The sequence below is a fragment of the Apus apus genome, chromosome Z, assembly GCF_020740795.1.
Source record: "Apus apus isolate bApuApu2 chromosome Z, bApuApu2.pri.cur, whole genome shotgun sequence".
NCBI classification, from domain to species: domain Eukaryota; kingdom Metazoa; phylum Chordata; class Aves; order Apodiformes; family Apodidae; genus Apus; species Apus apus.
This window is the reverse complement of record NC_067312.1, coordinates 27,451,707-27,471,826: the sequence shown is the minus strand read 5'-3', so window position 1 is coordinate 27,471,826 and position 20,120 is coordinate 27,451,707. Positions and strand designations below refer to the sequence as shown.

At 37.0% G+C, this 20,120-nt stretch overlaps 1 protein-coding gene across 2 annotated transcripts in view; it reads left to right on the top strand.

Annotated features, from left to right (window-relative positions):
- Positions 1-19,405, top strand: part of TNPO1 (transportin 1) — a 68,428-nt gene extending 49,023 nt beyond the window's left edge. Inside the window, exons 20-25 of one of the 2 annotated variants that reach the window (XM_051642620.1) lie at positions 98-193; positions 3,010-3,085; positions 3,887-3,986; positions 5,433-5,507; positions 12,317-12,459; positions 14,003-19,405. In XM_051642620.1, coding sequence (XP_051498580.1) covers positions 98-193; positions 3,010-3,085; positions 3,887-3,986; positions 5,433-5,507; positions 12,317-12,424 — 455 coding nt within the window. In that variant the 3' untranslated portion in view covers positions 12,425-12,459; positions 14,003-19,405. Of the gene's footprint in view, positions 1-97; positions 194-3,009; positions 3,086-3,169; positions 3,256-3,886; positions 3,987-5,432; positions 5,508-12,316; positions 12,460-14,002 lie in introns of those variants that run through there. The other variant, XM_051642621.1, reaches the window with a different exon arrangement.
- Positions 19,406-20,120: the final 715 nt, after the last annotated feature.

The window sequence follows — 20,120 nt, the reverse complement described above, 5'->3', positions numbered from 1 at the left end:
CTAGTTAGTAAGTTCATTGTACTCAGTCTGTTTAGATTGTGTATTAATGGTCATTTCATTCTGAATCTTTGTTGGTTTTTTTTTTTGGCTGTTACAGGTATAGAGATGCAGCCTTATATTCCAATGGTGTTGCACCAGCTTGTAGAAATAATTAACAGACCCAACACACCAAAGACGTTGTTAGAGAACACAGGTACCCAAAAACTCAACCATACGTGGTGAAGTGAATTAGAGATTTTTTTAACAATAATTTTAAAAATTCCATAGGAGAACCACACCAGAACTGATTTTATGGCTATGAATTTGGGTTTTATAAGTAAAAACAACTCTGTTCTGCAGAAGCTTTTACAAGTCTCAGTGTTGAAGCAAACCGTCTGTCATATATCTAGATTCTTAAAGTTACTGCTTTCTCATTTTTATAGGGTTTATATTAATTTCTAATCTGCTTAAATATTTTTCCAGTTTTATTTATGTATTGAATATGACAAATGTATGCAGTAACACTTAAACATTTAGTTAACAGTGATTTTAATATATGCATGTCTTTACATGTGTACTGTATATATATGTCCAGTGTTAGAAACAAATGTGATTGGCATATATAAACCAAATAATGAATTATTTGACTTTACAAAAAAAGGTACCCTTTTATTAAAAGATAAACTTGTGGTATTGTGCACAAAAATCTAGATCTGTGATGGCAGTTTTATCACAACATAACTGAACATAACTGAAATTATGTGTAACACTTATTACGTGGTCACTTAATAAGATTTCTGAAAAGAATTCTAATAATGGCATGCATGTTTTATGTTCTGGCCCACAGCTTCACCTTCCAAATTGGGAGCAATCCCCAAATGCCTTACTGAATCGGAATTTCTGAGGCTTGTTTCTTTTGCATTTATAGAGGGCATGTTCTGGTATGAAGAGCACCTTCCATACTTCAGCAAAACTTTATTAATGATTTGACAGGTTTCTGGCTTACTATTTTATGAGTTGAGATTTTTTTTTTTAAACTAATTGTCTGTAAGAAAATTACAGTTTAGATGTTATACCTGACATGATTGAAAATTAGGCAAATCCTGTGGTACAGTTATATTTTTTGGGCTAGGCAAGAGACAAATTGGGGAGAGATTTTCAATGCATATTTTTCCTCTGCTATTCTCTAAACTTAAAAGCTGCATTTTCCCTCTCCCCATATAGTATGGAAGGTGACCTTGAAGAAAAAAAACACCTAGTTGTGTAGCATATTATAGGCACTACTTTTCAAAAAGATAATTTTGGAGCACTTGTTGTGAAATATGCCATGACATAGCATAGCAATATAAATTTTCTTTCCCCCTGCTACTGCCCTGATCCCCTTCCTCTGCACTGTATGGATGTGTAATACCTGTGATTGAGAGGCATCCTAGAGCCTAAGTGTTTGCTTCCATTGTTGTTAATTTTTGGAAGCATCCAAACAATTACTTCTTTTTTTTTTTTTTTAATTCTCTTAATATTTACTTTAAATGTGGATGCATAACTGCAAATAAATGTTGAGTGTGGTGTATTGTAAGTTTGTTGTGGGATATTTTGCTGCATGCCACTAGTATGTACAAGAATATTACTTTCTCTGCTTAAACTTGGTATGTAATGAGCTATGAAAGCAATTCTTGGATACATGAGACCACCTTAAGTAATAATAATGGCATAGAAAATAATCAGCACATGCCAAAAAGTTGAGCTTTGACCATGTATTACTGTTCCTTGTAAAGTCTGTAGCTGTGAGAATTTACAGATAAAGCCTTGAAGTTATCACTTCAAATACAGTTTTCTAAGTTAGATCTGCTGAAAACTTTAGGCCCTGCATGTTGAAACCATGGCAAACAATGTGTTACCAGTGAGCTGCAGCTTTCATGGAACAAGTGGTATTCGAATTACTAGTATATCCTACACCAAACTTTTGGAGAAAGCATCATCTGCTTTATTGCATGTTTCATGAAACTGTTCACAATTGCCTGTTAATTAGAGTGTTGCATAGTATGTCCCTTAAAGGTTTCCTTTCTCTGCTTCATATAAATCTGCTGAATTTTAGTATTATTCATGTACTTTGCTTCAAGTAATCCTGATACATTATTCCCCACCCTCTCCTTTTTCTGAAGATAATTTGTGAGTTGAGCAAACACCATTAAAACACATTTGCATGATGGTATTTTCTTCAGTCTGTCCCTCAGAACAGTGGACCAAACTAATCATGTGATGAAGCAATTTTGCTTTTCATATGTCCTTATGCCTTGGTATCAGAAGTTAGTCTTACAAAACTTACGTGAGAAAGCCTTTTGTGAACAGGAGAAAGATTGAAAAATAAAAAAATTTTCTGCCGTTAGTTGCCAAAGCTAACTCAAAAGTTAGCAACCACTTTGGATTAAATTCTCTGAGATTATGAAGAAGATGGGTAGTTGGTGCTCCTTGAACTGTTTCATGTATTTAGCATTTTTAGATAGACCACAATATTTTCCATGTAAAAGTATTTGTAACTATATCTTTACTGTGATCATGTAGATCTATTTTAATATTGAATTCTAAATATTGAAAAGTAACCATGTTTTGAATAATTGATTCTAAAAGTGAAAATGGTTAATTACTTCTTATGAAGAGTATCTACAATAGTACATTTGAATAAAAACTTTGAAATGTGTAGTAGGTAAATTCACTGTAAGAGATGAGTTAGAAAAGGGCAGAATGTTTACATCAGAAAGCCTTTGGATTTTAAATTGTGTTTTTGGTGTTCTCTCATTTACTTCTTTTTCTTTTACTCTGGAGAGTATACCATGTATGTTGCTGCCTCTTATTTAGGGGGTGGTAATAAACAGCACTGGTGAAATCTTATGTTTATTATCATACACAGATTCTGTTGGTTTCTGTTTCTGAGTTATTTGTTGTTTTTTCTTTATTTTTTCTCCTCCCCCCTCATTTGCTCATGTCTTGGTTGGCGTTTGGTGGTGTATAACCGTGATTGCGTTACCTTAGCAATAACAATTGGTCGTCTTGGTTACGTTTGTCCTCAAGAGGTGGCCCCCATGCTACAGCAGTTTATAAGACCCTGGTGTGTATTATTCAATCTTTTTTTTTAATTCATTTTTCTTCACTCTCTTTCTTTCTTTCTTTCTTCTCTCTATCTCACTTTTAGATATATTTTCAGTTGGTTACAAAATCTCAATCCTTAATCATTGCCAACCATGTGACTAATCTTGTCCTATCAGGTTTGTGAGTTTTTAGTAGCACCGTCATGTATTCTTTATGTTGTGGCTAACGACTAATTTATGCATGGGATAAGATTGTCACATGCTTGCTGTGTTAAAGCTTGACTATGAGAGAGCATTGTAAAATCCACCAGAATGATAATGCAATGCATGCAAATACCGTAAAATTTAAACTGTGCGTTACTTTATTTAAAATTCAGTCCGAAGCTTGGATTGCTCTAAGGAATATATGTTTATCGATTTGTTATGTATAAAATAGCTTGCTTGCTGCTGTAAAAGTTAAACAACTGTTCTGTAAGTGGTATCTGACATAATTCATACTGTGATAGTATTATATGTTCTGCTTCTAATAATGACACTTTCTATAAATATTTCAGATACATGTTTCTTCTGTATTTAATGGAATACAGGTCACACTGACTAGCTTTATGTATTTCAACAGGAGAACAAGATTCTGTAAAATGATGCCTAATGGGAATATGCTAGTAAAGACTGTGTGCAGCAAGTGTTTTTCTAAGTGTTAAAAACAGCGTTTCAGATAATCTCAATGGTGTGACTTATTCCATCAAATACTTTCATTTAGTTCTGACTTAACTGAAGAAAAAGTAATACAGTTAGCTAAGTTTTGTTCTCCAACTTGTTAGGTGCACCTCTCTGCGAAACATAAGAGACAATGAGGAAAAGGATTCAGCGTTTCGTGGGATATGTACCATGATCTCGGTCAACCCCAGCGGAGTAGTCCAAGTAAGATATAGTAATAGATCTTAGCTTCTTTTCTTTACTCATGTGAAACTTAGTGAAAGCTGTATATGAAATACGAACAAGTTTAGCATGATGTAAGTCGCTGTAGTGCATGATTTAGCTTTATTTTGAGGTCTAAGAGGCCAAAATGTTTATATTGCAAATTATATGTATTGTGGTGCTTCAGTAATTACCACCTAGCAAAGGAAAAGAGAAGAGTTTTGTTAAATTCAGGCTTTGTCTTTTACTTATGGAGAATATGTAAATAATGAACTTTGATTAAAATAACTGTATTTTGATAATTCTGCCAGTTTGTTGTCAGGATCTGTTTAAAAATATAGGGCAAAAGTAGACATACTTAAATCTATTTTCCAGGTGTAACCTAGGCTTTTAAAACAAGAAATACAACAAAAGGAGTAACCACTCTTAAATTTTAAAAACTTGGGTCAGGAAGACTCTGTTTCAATTTTATATTGCTTAAATAGTTAGTGCGACAAGGAACATGCATCTCTTTAAAATAATGTGATATCTGAAGAATATAGCATGATTTGCTCTTTAGGCTCCAATCCTCCAAAGTAAAGCTGTACCAATGTAATATTTTCCTAGACAAAAACTACTATGATTTTCCCCCTTCTCTGCCTGGAATACTTCCTGAAACACAAAAATTGAGCTTCTGCCTTCTTTTGAAATACTAAGTTCACTTCACTTAATGCCTTATTCTGTACTTAGTATTTACATCTTCTGCTGTCCATTTGTTCTTTCACATAACTTAAGAGGAGGAGAAAATTAAGAGATCTCTTCATTATCCCATCTCTTTCTCTGTAGCTGTTGTCATCAGTTCCTACCAAAAAACGTTTATTGTCAACTCAATGATTAAAGACTTGTGTCTTAATTCTGTAGTAGGAGGTGATGCGTGACAGCAGGCAGACTAGGTATAGGGATTGTGGGGGGGCTTTAGTTTTGATCCTGTATGAAGAACATTCCATGTGTCCCAGAAAAAACTTCCGACTGCTTATAGAACAGGGTTTTTTTCCCCAACTGGAAATGGGTGAGTGAGTGCTGCAGTTTGTTGCTTGAGTTTGAGGTCTTGAGTTTGTTGCTTGTTCTTAAGGTGATTGGTTCTTGAACTTTGTGTATTGAAAGAATTCCCATTAGACAAATGTGTTGTGGGAGAGGAGAGTTATTTTGTTTTGGATTTTTTTACTGTAGTTTTATTTAATCAAAAAGCTAATTGAATATTCCTACACTCATATATTTCTATTCCTGAACACTTAGGCATAAAATGACTTACATTTATTGTCTGAATTAACTGGAAAATAAATACATAAAAACAGAAGCAGTTGTGAATTAGGATTAAAGAACCTGCATAGTTCATGGAATTGATATCAGGTGTTGGTTTTAGACCTGTAAAATTATGTTTCTAACCTATGTGATTGTTTACTTTTATAGGACTTTATTTTTTTTTGCGATGCTGTTGCGTCGTGGATTAGTCCAAAAGATGATCTCCGAGACATGTTCTGTAAGGTAAGGTTTCTAATATAGCAGTATAGCCTAATGGTAGTTGGTTTCGATCCTCTGTTTTTTTTTCTTGCTTTCTATTTCCACTGTTAGCATTTTCTGTATTTATGGTTACGGAGGCTTTTTTGCAAGGCTATACCTTTTAAGACAAAGTAATATAAAGTTCCTATTTTGTTTTAATAACATATATTTTCTTACATGCAGTTTTTTCCCAACTGCTGTGACTCTTGCTACTGTTCAGAAGTGTATCTCCTCTCATAAACTGTAAAGTTAAATCCTGATTTTGAGGAAGGATGTACGTCAAAACTTCATTATACTTCTCTTAAAGCAAAAATGGAGCCTATTCCTAAGTAATTACTATGATCATGCTGTCTGTTACGATTGTCCAAAGCAGTGTCAGTGTTTGTTTCTACACTGGTCCTTCAGCACTGAATATTTGCTTCAGTAAGTTAGACTCCTTTTTTGATTCTTTCCAAGTTATCCATGTAAGTTATGAGGCATTCAAATTAGACACATTGGTTCTTTGTCACTTGGCATAAGGACATCCTTGCTTTTTAGATATTTAGATTACTTCTTCATGAGTACATGATTGTTGCAGTCCTGTTAGGTGTTTTTCCAACAATAATTGTGCCTTCCAGGAGCAATGAAAAAAAAAATTGAAGAAAAAAAAATAAAAAATAGATGAGTTGCCAGTGTTGAAATCTGACACATAGCCCAAGACTTGTATAACTTTTTATAAAAAGTAAGGTTTCTGAAGACTGTAGCTGGAGCTCACTTGCTAAAAATTTACTGGAAGATGGTTTTAAAAGTGTTCCTTTTGTCATAGCTGAACATTCTTTATTTTCAGTAGTTTCTTGGCAGCTGGCTAATCTATCTCTTTGGGTTAGGAAAGAGATGAGCCTGCTTTTTGAGTGTCTCTTTCAGGGAGAAAAGCAGTCAGTTAACTGGTGACACTGTAATAGCATTATTGCTGTATCCTATTTAAAAACAACTCTGCTTGAGAATGTTGTGTTGAGGGTGAACTTGGTACTTGGAGCTTTAACTTCGACATTAACTGTGCAGTAATAGAGGAACCAGAACAGAGACAGGTGTTTTATAACCATGTTCCTCTAAAGGACAATAGTGAGAATGAGGCACTTTGGACCCCAGTGACCAACCAAAGCAGGACTGCACTTCAGTCTTCACCTTCTAGCATCACAACCAAAACCAGATATGAATCTTTAACAGCCACAAGCAAGTTCTGCAAGGAGAAACTGTACCAGCAACACACAGTGGATAAAAAGAAATTATGAGAGCTTGCGGTGGGTGACTGTCTGTTAAAGGGCTGTGGGGTACCCACTTGCTGGCCTGACAGGGAGTCACAAGAGGTATGCTACCTTCCAGCAGCTAAGATCCATGACATTGCTGAGAGAGTGCCTCACCTTATGAAGAGCACTGACTACTATTCACTGTGTCTCTTTTATGTGGGCGTGAACGAGACTGCTAGCTAGAATCTGGGCAGGATCAAGAGAGAGTATAGAGCCCTGAAAGTGCAAGTGAAAAATGTTCAAGTTACCTTTTCCTCTATTTTACCAGTTGGAGGAAAAGCAGCCAGAAGAAATGTATAATGCATATCAACTTCTGGGTGTGTGGCTGATAGGTCACAAAGGCTTTGGCTTTTACAACAATGAGACATTTCTTACTATAACCTGTTAGAAAGGGATGGAATCCACCTGTCTAGAAGAAGCAAGGGAATCTTTGGCAACATTCTGGCCAGATGGGTGAGGCAGACTGTATACTGAAGGAATCGGGGCAGGATCCAAAATGGCAATACTCATAAGCCAGGCCAGCTAGGACAGCAACATATGTTAGGTGCCTTCCAAGATGAGAGCCAGAAGGCCAACCACCTCAACCACCCATGCGCCCCTCCAGGGAAATCTGTGTGCTTGATTACCCCTCTGAAATGTCTGTACACCAACTCACACAGCAGGGGGGGGAATAAACAGGAAGACCACAAGATCTGTATGCAGTCACAGGGCCATGGTCTCATTGCATTTAACAGAGGCATGGCGGAATAGCTTGCATGACTGAAATGCTGTATTGAACATCTTTGTACTTTGTAGGGAAAACAGGCCAGCAAGGTGAGGTGGTGGTGCTGCTGTCCGTATGAAAGAGCAACTGGAATGTGTCAAGCTCTGCCTAGGGGTGGATGCAGAATGAGTTGAGAGTTTACACAGAAGAATGAAGGAGCAGGCTAATGTAGGTGACACTGTTGTGGGTGTTTACTACATACCACCTGATCAGGAAAAGGAGGTCCATGAGGCTTTCTTCTGAAAGTTGCATCACAATCCCAGACCCTCATTCTCATGGGGTACTTCAGCCACCCTCATACTTAGTGGAAAGACAACACAACTGGGCATGCACAGTCCAGAAGATTCCTACATTGGTGGTAACTTTGACACAGGTGGTGCAGGAGCCAATGAGGAGAGGTCTGCTGCTGGACCTTATGCTAGCAAACGAAAGACTGGCTGGGGATGTGAAGATTGGGGGCAGCCTTGGATACAGTCCCCAAGAGGTGGTAGAGTTCGGTATCTTGCATGGAAGAAGCAGGATAACAAGTAGGATTTAAACCCTGGACTTCATGAGAGCTATCTTTGGACTCTTCAAAGACCTACTTGGAGCAATCCCATGGGTTAGCACTCTAGAGAGTAGGGAGGTCCAAAAGAGCCAGTTAATATTCAAGCACCTCTTCCGCCAATCTCAAGATAGGTGTATCCCTATGAGTAAGAAATCAAGCAAAGGATGCAGGAAACCTGCGTGGATGAGGAAGGAGCTTCTGAAAAAACTCAAATGGAAGAAGGAATTTTACAGAATGTGGAAAAAGGGACTTGCCACTTGGGAGGAATATAGGAATATTGTCAGAGTATTCAGGGATGTGATGAGGAAGGCTAAGGCCCACTTGGAATTAAATCCAGCAAGAGATGCAAAGGGTAACAAGAAGGGCTTATTCAAGTGTATCAGTAGCAAAAGGAAAGCTAGGGAAAATGTGGGCTTGCTGCTTAATGAGGTGGGTGCCCTGGTGATGGAGGATACAGAGAAGGCTGGGTTACTGAATGCCTTCTTTGCTTCCGCCTTTAGTGCTAAAGCTGAGCCTCAGGAATACCAGAACCTGGAAGTGAGAGAGAAAGTCTGAAGAAAGGACAGCTTTCCTGTGCTCAAGGAGGATTGGGTTAGAGATCATTTAGGCAAACTGGATACCCGCAAATCCATGGGTCCCAATGGGTTGCATCCATAAGTGCTGAGAGAGCTGGCAGGTATTGCCATGCTCTGTTGTCTTTGAAAGGTCATAGAGAAGACTACCCAGGACTTCAGGGCAGCAGACTTTGGTCTCTTCAGGGACCTGCGTGGTAGACTACCATGGAGTAAAGCCATAGAGGGAAGAGGAGGCCAAGCAAGCTGGTTAATACTCAGTAATCACCTCCTCCAAGCTCAGGGGTGATGCATCCCAATAAAGAGGAAGTCAGGCAAAAATACCAGGAGGTCTGCATGAGTGAACAAGGAGCTCCTAGACAAGCTCAAACACAAAAAGGAAGCCTACAGAGGGTGGAATCAAGGTCAGATAGCCTGGGAGGAATGCAGAGAAATTGTCCAAGCAGCCAGGGATCAGGTTAGGAATGCTGAAGCCCTGGTAGAGGTAAATCTGGCCAGGGACATCAAAGGTAACAAAAAAAACTTCTATAGGTACGTCAGTGATAAAAGGAAGACTAGGGAAAATGTGGATCATCTCCAGAAGGAAAGGGGAGACTTGGGTAGCTGGGATATGGAGAAGGCTGAGGTACTCAATGACTTTTTTGCCAGTCACAGAAGGCAAAGGCAGGATCCAGGAGAATGAAGAACCACCACCCACAGTGCACAAATACAGGCTGGGCAGAGAATGGATTGAGAACAGCCCTGAGAAGGACTTGGGGAAGTTAATTGATGAGAAGCTCAACACAAGCACATGGAGCACCATCCAGGTGCATTTCCCACCCAGAAAACCAACTATAATGTGGGCTGCATCAAAATAAAATTCTGCTTTCATAGAACCCAATCTGGAGCGCTGTATCCAGTTCTGGAGTTACCAGCACAAGACAGACATGGAGTTGTTGGAACAAGTCCAGAGGGGCTGTAGCATCTCTTCTGTGAAGACAAGCTGGGAGAGCTTGGGTGGTTCAGCCTGAAGAAGAGAAGGCTCCTGGGTGACCTTAAAGCAGCTTTCCAGTGCCTAGAAGAAAGCTGGAGAGGGATTTTTTATAAGGGCAGGAAGCAATAGGACAGGAGGTAATGGTTTTAATCTGAAAGAAGGCAGCTTTAGGTTAGACATTATGAAGAAATTCTTCACTATGAGGATGGTGAGTTGCTGGAGCAGGTTGCCCAGGGAAGTTGTGGATGCCCCCTCTCTGGAAGTGTTCAGAGCCAGGCTGGATAGGGCTTTGAGCAACCGGGTATAGTGGAAAGTGACCCCTCCCATGCAGGGAGGCTGGAACTAGATCATCTTTAAGGTCCCTCCCAACCCAAATCATTCTGTTGTGATTCTGTGATAAGAGAAGTACCTGAGTACTGCAGGAAAGCCAGTGTCACTCCCATCTTCAGAAAGGGCAAGAAGGAGGACCCAGGGAACTACAGGCCAGTCAGCCTCATCTTTATCTTTGGCAAGGTAACGGAACAGCTGTTTTCTGGATGTCATCTCTAAGCATGTGGAGGAGAATGTTATCAGGAGTAGTCAGTATGAATTCACCAATCTAATAGTCTTCTATGGTGGCATGACTGTCTGGGTAGATCAGAGGAGATCAGTGGAGGTTGTCTGCCTTGACTTTAGCAAGGCTTTTGACACTGTTTCCCGTGGCATCTTCGTAAGTAAGCTTAGGGAGTGTGGGTTAGATGAATGAACAGCGAGATAGATTGAGAACTGTCTCAATTGTCAAGCTCAGAAGGTTGTGATCAGTAATGCAGGGTCTAGTTGGAGGCCTGTTGCTAGTGGTGTTCCCCAAGGTTCAGTTCTGTGTGCAGTCTGGTTCAACATACTTAGAAGGAGCATCATCATCACGTGGATGAAGGGATAGAATGTATCCATAGCAAGTTTGCTGATGATACAAAAGTTGGAGGCATGCCTGATACACCACAAGGCTGTGCTGTCATGCAGTAAGACATGGGTACGCTACAGAGTTGGGCAGACAGGAACCTAATGGAGTTCAACAACAGGAAGTGTAGGGTCCTGCACCTAGGGATGCATAACCCCATGCATTAGTACAGGTTGGGGTTTGGCCTGCTAGAAGACAGCTCTGGGGAGAAGGACCTGGGAGTCCTGGTGGACAACAAGTTAACCACAATCCAGCAAAGTGCCCTTGTAACTGTGAAGGCCAATGCCATCCTGGAGTGTGTTAGAGTGTGGCCAGCAGGATAAGGAAGGTCATGCTCCCCATCTGCTCTGCCCTAGTGAGGAGACACCTGGAATACCGTGTCCAGTTCTGGGCTTGTCAGTTTATGAAAGACAAGGAACTACTGGAGAGAGTCCAGGAGAGGGCTGTGAAGATGATCAGAGGACTGGAAAATTCATGTTATGGGGAAAAGCTGAGACGCCTGGATCTGCTTAGCCTGGAGAAGACTGAGAAGGAGTCTTAACAATGCTTATAAACATATAAAGGAATGTATCAAGAGGATGGGGCCAGACTCTTTCCAGTGGTGGCCAGCAAGAAGACAAAGGGCAACGAACACAAACAGGAACACAAGAAGTATTATGTGAATATGAGGAAACATTTCTTTACTTTGAGGATGACAGAGCATGGAAATGGGCTGTCCAGAGAATCTGTGGAGTTTCCTTCTCTGGACATACTAAAAACCCACCTGGATGCAATCCCATGCAACCTGATCTAAGTGAACGTGCCTTTAGCAGGGGGGTTGTACTAGGTGATCTCCAGAGGTCCCTTCCAACCCCCCTGTTTTGTGTTTCTGTAACATTGCCTTTTTTGTGATGATGTGTTCATGACAGGCTGCTCCCCAACTTAGTATCATTGAATTTGAAAAAGAAAAACAAAACTTTTAACTCCCTTGGCATAATTTTCTTTGAAGAGGAGCCATTTAGTCTGATTCTGTTCTTTCTCATGTTTACCTTGTAACCTACTGTTTTCAGAGCTAACATGCTAAGACCTTTTTGATAGCATAATGTAATTTTTGTAGTGAATTTATTATGTTGAAAGGCCCAGACTAAAACATGTAGTTCTTTTTGGTTTTCTTTTGCTGTCTTTTTGCTGAAGATTTTAACAGCTTCCTTTTTAGTGACAGTTGTCTTACAGATTTCATGGTAAAAACAGTGTTGTCACAGAATGCTTTTCTATTTTTGCTACAAATTGACAGGTACTCATTCTGTCAAATACTTGCTGCAGTTTTGTCTCTTCTTTCTTCCCACAACTTATTACACATTTAAAGAAGAAATGTGAATAGACTGATTTTAATGTGTTTAAACTATGTCAATTACTAAAACATTTAGCATTCTGAAATGGTCTAACTCAAGGTTATAGGTTACCTTACTGATTAGAAATACATACAGATTCATATATGAACAGTGATTTGTGTGGGTAGCTATATTCTATATGTCACCCTTAAAAGAAAAAAATATTTTAGTTAAGGAAGACATTACTAGATTTCCTTTGTTTCTTAGTATCATTTCAAGATTAAGTTGGTGAATTCAGATAACAGATGTACAACCCAGCAGTTTGTGGATTACTACATGTGTTGCTAGTAACGTGTGTGTCCTCAGTTTACTGATTATGTGACCTTCCCCCTCCCCTCATTTGTAGATTCTTCATGGATTTAAAAATCAAGTTGGGGATGAGAATTGGAGGCGTTTCTCTGACCAGTTTCCTCTTCCCTTAAAAGAGCGCCTTGCAGCTTACTATGGAGTTTAACCTCATGCACTGTAGCTGCAGTCCCATAATTAGAGGTAAGCACATAAATCTTCCTTACTCAACAGAGCTGTAAACAGACTTCCTCCCTGATTGCATTATATGAAACATAATTAATCAGACTAGAATTTTTCAGACATGCTGGATGATACATGTCTTTCATTCCTAATGAGAAGGGAAAAAAAGGGGTGATAGTTAAATGATGGTAGCTGTAGCAAAAACAGTTGTGTGACTCTGTTGTTTTATTTTTGCAGAGAGAGAGACAGAAAGAAAAAGTGAGTGTATGATATTCACAGTAGCATATCAAGATAAGGTTGGAAGTGCAGGTATACAAAGTGCCAGTTCAAGTTTTAATAAGCAAAGTGATTAATATCATCAAGCCATCACACTAAGCACACAGACTCCCTTACATTCTATGGATTAGTAAATAGCAGATGTGGTCTAAGCAGCAATATTCCTCTAGGATAGGAAAGCAAGCTTGTTAACACACTTCAGCCATGAGAAGTCCAGTATACTCCTGAATACATGCTAGATGATCTTTGCGCTGAGCAAAGGATGTTACGCTAATCTGTAACTGCTGTAACTGTAGAGCTTGGTGTTTTTGGGAGGCTGATGTATTCATTATTGCCATGTTCCATTTTGTGCTCCAGTTCAGAATTGTTACAGTTTTGTGTGGAGAATGATTCAATGCCAGTAAGAAACAGTGATAGTGCGTTCTGGAATAGTTATAACCACCTTGCTTTGTATGCTATCTGTGTACACTGTATAAGGCGAATTCCCCACGTGAAAACTAGCATGATAGTGTGGAGACAGTATTATACTCTCCAAAAAAGTGTGTGACTTAAGTTTATTCATTCAGTCTTTATATAAATTGATATATCCAGTAGGTTTTTTGTACTGAAATTATGGGAGTGAATCATACAATTTTGTTTTATTGTTGAATGGACAACTATTTAAAAGTCAGCCTGAGTTTTCTTCAGGGTCAGTGACATAAGAAGTCATGTTTGAATTATATGCTTGATCTGAACAATGGATTAAAAATAAATCAATTTAAAACATGTACGTATATATCAATAAGGGCACATTTTAGTTCTGACGTTAGGGTGTTTTCTTCTTCTAATTAAGAAGAATCCAGTGATAAAATGAGCCATTATTCTCAGTTTGAATTGAGCAGACACTATGGCTATCTTGTTTAACCCATCTAAAAATGAAATTACTATGTCAGTAGCAGATACATTTAATATTCTTTCTTGGTATCTTAACTGTGTCATAATTGGTTCTACAAGTGGAAAAGCTTGTTAGATTATATAGGACTGTTCTTAATTTAAATATAAACTTAGCCACAATAGTGGATCTCTCATTGTTTAAAGCATACATTGTTGTTTCATTAATAGTAATTTGCCTGTTAAAAATGTCTTAGCAGACTTAAAGGGGAAAATCTAGGCATAAACTTGTTTTTAAGTTAAAAGCTGACACTCGTTAAAAAAAACAAAACAATAAAAAGATCTTTTTTTATGCAGAGGTCTGTCAGTTAAGGTTCAAGGTAAGATTTAATTATACCTTTATCTTTTCCTATTACAGGTCCTTCAGTCTGGGAGACTATGAGGGAGCCTCTGCACCCAGGGAAAATGCTACCCTTTACTGGGGGGAAGGGTAAACCAGTAGGGAATACAGTACAATCCCAACCCTACTGGGAGGGGCGGGAGGGAGGTGTTGCCGTCACTGTATTAAGTCGATGTTGGGAAATGTTTTAACATCTGGAGCCTTTGTGGGTGGAAATCTGTCTCCTATTACAACTCTGCACTGGATGTGAAGAAGAAAAAAAAAAAAAAAAGTAGTCACAAAACAGCACATTCTGGAATACTGTGGGGAATTGTACCAAAATAAGAACCAATATAATTGAACCATAGGGGATATGCTATAGGGGATACGTAAAGAGGAAAACTATTTTGCGCACAATAAAGGAAACCTAAGAATGGGGGTCACAAACAGTAAAAGGCTTTCTTTTTTCTTTTATGTTTTTTTTAAGTAAGGGTTTTCTACATTATTTCATCCTGCTTGGTGGGATTCCTAGGTATTTGCATGTTAATGAAGAACTACACAAATGAAGTTAGTACAGGTAAAATGCAGCTTGTGTCTGTGTTAGGGGCAGGCATTTGCAGTGTACAATATAGAAACCCCATAATAAATTTACAAAGGTTAACTTGAACGAAATGAAGCTACCTGCAAGCTGCCAAGTGAGTCACTCCTTTCATTTTTGGGGTAAGGGGAGGGACACTTGAAAGATTGACATATTGATTTTTACATTAAAAAAAGAATTAAAGTAGTGGATATGATTTTATTATTGTACTTCATTAGATTTAATTTCTAGAGTAAGGCATTATTCTTAACGTGCAGTTTAAGGTTCAGGCATGCATTCTGGCTCATAGTAATCAGAAGTAATTTAAATTAGTGGAAAAGTAGCATGCTTGCATCACATAGAGTGAAATTGGTATACATTTACCTATGTTGCGCCAGTTTTGTGTTGCAGTTTACCAATTCAATATAGCCCTGCATTTAAAATTCCTTTATAAGATTCCGTTGGTTTTATTTTTGTTAAGAATATAGATACAAAGTACTGTAGTTAACAATTAGGCCTTGAAATACCTTTTTAGGATCTGTTAAGAATAAGATTGATATTGTATTGTGTGTAACCTGCACAATGTGGAAAGCTGATATAGCTGTGCAAAATATTTGCCTCTGTGCTGTCAGTGTGATGTGCTTTCTGCATGGTTATATACTAGTGATTTTATCAGAATCTAAAAATGACTTACATGGTAAGACCCGTTAAAGGCTGCATAAATGTTAGTTGGCACGTAAAGACAATTGTAGAAGTTGATGACATGATCGCTATATTTGTGTTTATTCCCACTCAACATATTACCTTCTATGCTTTCTTTTTGTTCAAAGCATGATCTTAAGGAGATGTTTAAGTTTAATGGATGTAATGCAGGGTATCTACACTGTATCGGCGCATGTTGGTGGCCCTTTGTGATGTAGTTAAATGCACAAGGGTGAAAGTTTAAAGCTGCAGAGTGAAAGTTGGTTTGGATCCTCTTCATTTCATTTGTTTAGCTTTTCTGTTGTGTTTTTTTCTCTACTTACATGTATTCCTGTGAATAAATCCTTGTTAAGTTAACCCTTTACTTTTCCTTCCATGTGTATTTTCTTATGTACTGTGAATGTGAAATCCTAACTGGTACACTTGATCTTGTGTCCATCTGAAAGTGGCAAGTCTTTAATAATTTAGGTTGCCTAAAGAGTATCCCATGATGATAAAGGAAAATGGAGAGATTCTGAACTCTGCTGGTCAGAGGTGAAGCCACACCTTTCCATTTTTCAAGTGCTGCATAATTAATCTGAAAAACAAAATTAAGCCATAACAGCCTTTTCATAGATTTAGTTTCTCACCTTTGCATTGCAGAATGGATACTGGATAACAGTTTGGGGTTTGTTTGTTTGTTGTTTGTTTTGTTGTTTATTTAAGAACTTGCTCTTCTTTGCATGGTTCTGTTCTTTGACTGTTGAATGATTTAGCTGTTGCACTGAAGTTTGAGGTGTGTGAGTGTGACCTTATAAATGCTTTTTAAAGAGTTTAGATTTATTTTTTTTAATGCATGATAGCACGCATGTTTTACGTGCATTCCCCCTTCCCTTTTTTTTTTTTGGCTTTGCAAATTTCATTGGATTATGCCTGAAGAATAGTCTGAACATGTGCTGCTTACAGTACATTCAGTAATGCTAGGACATACTATTCATTCGATTTGGTCAAAATGGCATGTGCTAACTTGCTTTTGAAATACATTGCTTCAATAGCAAATACAAAATTCCTTCTTAATTTCTAACTCAGAAGTAAATCAGTAATAGTCACTGAAAACATTTCAAAACCAAATTCTGAAAAGAAAAACAACAAACCCAAACCTTTAAAATTTAGCAAGGTGGGATATTATTTTAGACCCAAACTTGCTTTAATACTGAAAGTCTTTAAACATTAGGGATGAGTTTCAGAGAAATTACATTACAAATTGTGAAATATAAAACCTACCCAAATAATACTGTAGCATAACAGCTACAATCAGTTTAACTAAATTCTTAAAGGTCGGAAAGCCCCTTTAACCAAATAAAACCACTCCACCTCACCTCGGATTAGCTTAGCATGCTACTTTTGAAAACATGTATTTGAATAGGTGCTTGTACAGATGCAAACTGATCTGGTATAACAGCAAGGAAAATATTTAAAACAAGGCAGAAATAAACAATACTGATAACACAGCCTTTGTATCAGTAAGTTCTCTGATGGTATATTTTAAAGCAAATAAACCATATTCCTAATGCATAATAATATAGCGCAGATATTTACAGAAGCCATTTATGGTATAACATGAGGTAAGAAAAGTTCTGAATCACCATTAACATTTATATTTCAGTTATTGCATCATGGGATATATAAAAAGCATCTTAATTCTTGTGGTGTAGTCTTGACAGTTCCTGAATGTTGACTGAATGTTTATACTGGTAGAATCGTGAGTTTGTCTTTGTTACATTCCAGTGTTTCTGCCTCTTGGCATGCTAAAAGCACGGCTTACTTCATTTGCTCCTTACACACTGAATAAAGTGCTGTTAGTGTGCTAAACTACAGAAATAGCCGCTGCTAAGTAATGGTGTAGATTTTCTACTTGAATATTTTTGTTGTAGGAACCTCAGGAGGTCAGTGTTTACTGTTTTTATATATGCCTTTTTCCTGTTTTGAGTTTCCCTTTTTGAAGGATTCTGAGAGTGAACAAAAGCTGCTGATCAACCTAAGTTGGTAACAGAAAGTGTATTTTAAATCCTTATAAATGCATCTTTTTGGCAGTTCTAAATTGCTGTTAAATCAATCTTAAGTAAAGTTCAATACTAATTTTTTTTTTTCATTAAACAGTCAGGAAACAGCTCATTTTATTTAAGGAAAAGGATTAGAATAGTTTATTATTTTGACCAGTGCAAGCAAAATAACCAGTTTTGTAAATTCTATCCAAAGCTTGATTATTTTCTAGATCAGTGAATATGTATATATTTAAATTGTAATAAACTAATTCTTATGCTTTAGTTTATTGCTCCTTATGCTTGTACTCAAAGTTTACTTTTACGTGAGTGCATTTAGAATTTATAATCATTATAATTTTTGAAGTTAGGAAGTAGCATAAATTTTGTAACTAACAATATTGATACACACTGTGATTTTTTTTTTATTAGGATTTTTATGTTGGCATCAATCTTAATTACTTAAATTGCATATATTGTATAATAGTAAAATGTATATTTTAAAACTTCAAGTGGCTTTCCTCAAGCGAAACTCATTGCTACTTAGGAATATTAAAATACTAGCTTTATCTCAGGTGAATACTCTTGTACCCCCTTTGTTCAGAACACATGCTGATAAAAATGTGTCTTAATTATATCAGTTTATGTATTTCATTTAGACAGCTCCTCTGTCTTGAACTTACTCTAAATTAACCTTCTACTGTGGGACAATGACTTTTGCTTCACGTATTTTATTCATATTGAATGTATTAACAGATAAGGTGCAAAAAACATTCTTCCCTTGAGGAGAATGCATCCATATTCAACCAACTGAAAAATTTCTTGAAAAATGTTTTAAATGCAACATTATATTGGAAATAGTTTGTTTCAGATTTTGTCAAGGGAAGAAGTTGCAATTTAACACTAATTTATTTGATACTGTCTCTTTACCTGGGGATAATAGATGCGTAAAGCTTCTATATAGGGTCTAAAGAGTAACTTTTTATCTTAGATAAAGGTTAGGCTCTACAGTGAAATGGCAAAATGTCCTTTAGTTATTTCAGATAGACGCTGATGTAGTTTGCATACATATTTGTTAGATATTACATAAGTATTTCCAATAACCTCATCTTAAATAAATAAAGCTTAATCAGTAGCTGTATATTTTGCTCACCTATGCATTTTCCACCATCCATCTGTCTTCTAGGTATTCATGAATGAAAACAGTTTTTTGTCTGCCACTGGTGCTTGCTCTTTGCACTTAATGGTTGGAGCAAGCCAGTTTTAGATTATTTTAAATGAGAACCTAAGGCGAGTACTCTTGTCGCTTGCCATGTAGAGTATATTATGCTAAAATAACAAGGATAGTAATGCACTTGAATGTACTGACATGAGGGAAGTTTAAAATGGCTCTGTAAGATGAATCCCTGTGTGGTGTTACAGTGTATTTTAAGTAAGCCAAATCCACATCTCAAAGAATTCAGCACTTACAGTATATTATCATTTTTTATAAGCTGGTTCTATTGTGCTACTTGTGCTTAGACATGTATTTCTTTACTTTGGATAAAAAACAAAATTGAGAAGACTGGGTGTTTTTTCTAATGACAGCAATTAGAAAAAAAAAAAGATTGGTAAAAGCAAGTTCATTTGGCTGTTGGAATCTCCAGCATAATATTACCTTTTTTCATGGGAAGAGATAGGTAGTTATGTCTTGCATCGTCTTACTAATACTAGACTCTTCTAAAATTCTAAATTGGATGCAGTATACAAAATAGTTTAAAGATGACTGGATCTTTCTGCTGACAACTTAGGTTGTATGAGTTCTGCTTGAAAGCTTTAAATCTGATGTTTCTGTATCTGCCACAATGTTGGAATGTTTCCTTCAAACATATCCTCCTGCAACCTTTCAAACTGTACTAAACTGAGTGATATTTCTTGAAGTCTGCCTATGTGCTAACAGAACTTCATTTTAAATAGAATATGGTTTTAATTTTTGATAAGCTGCTGAATTTTAAAGAGTTTTTGGGGCCACCAAATATTTTGGATCATGCAGAGAATATATATTGTACTGTAGTAATTTTGTATTTACATTTGTATGATGTGACATAATAGATGTGAATGTTAATCACTGCTTGACTATGTTAATAAAGTTGTTTAAATATAGATGTTGCATTCCAATTTTTAATTAAAGATTAATATTTTTATTTATGTTTTGCCTGACCCAGTAGTGCACTCTTCTGGTTCACGCATGTAAGTTCTGGAGTCTCTTTAGTTAGGGTTTGCATTTTATCTGAAAGAAAATTTTCTTCAGATAAGGTCAGTTCAGTTTAGATCCTGCACGCTGCTTGAGGGCACATCAGTGTGGAAATAGGAGGCTTATATGAACCAAAATTAATATCTGTTGGGTGGTAACCGAGAAAATGGTATGTTGATTGTGTTTCTGTTTGAAACAGCTGATGCTTGCTATGTGTGACCAAAAGGGAAAGGGGGAAAGTTCTTGTTGCTTGTACTATCAATAATGTGAATTTTAAAAAAAGAGTAAACTAGAAATAAATTAAAATAGTTCAAGATGTTGAACCAAAATTTGCAGTGATCTTAGTCTAATTTTATCTAGCTTTTATTTGATTGTGATAATAAAAACTATTTAAAGATCTGTCCTTCTATTTATACAACTTCCTGACACAGGAATCTCTTAAATGAAAGTATGAAACAGTAATAGCTCTCTGGACAAAATCCAGTATTTAACAGTAGGTCAATAGCATGTAGACAATTCAGACAATTACATATGTCTAGCACAAATAGCTATTATAGTGGTTAACTTTAATATTTAATATTTAATATTTAAATGGTTAACTTTAATAAAATGCATTATTGTTAT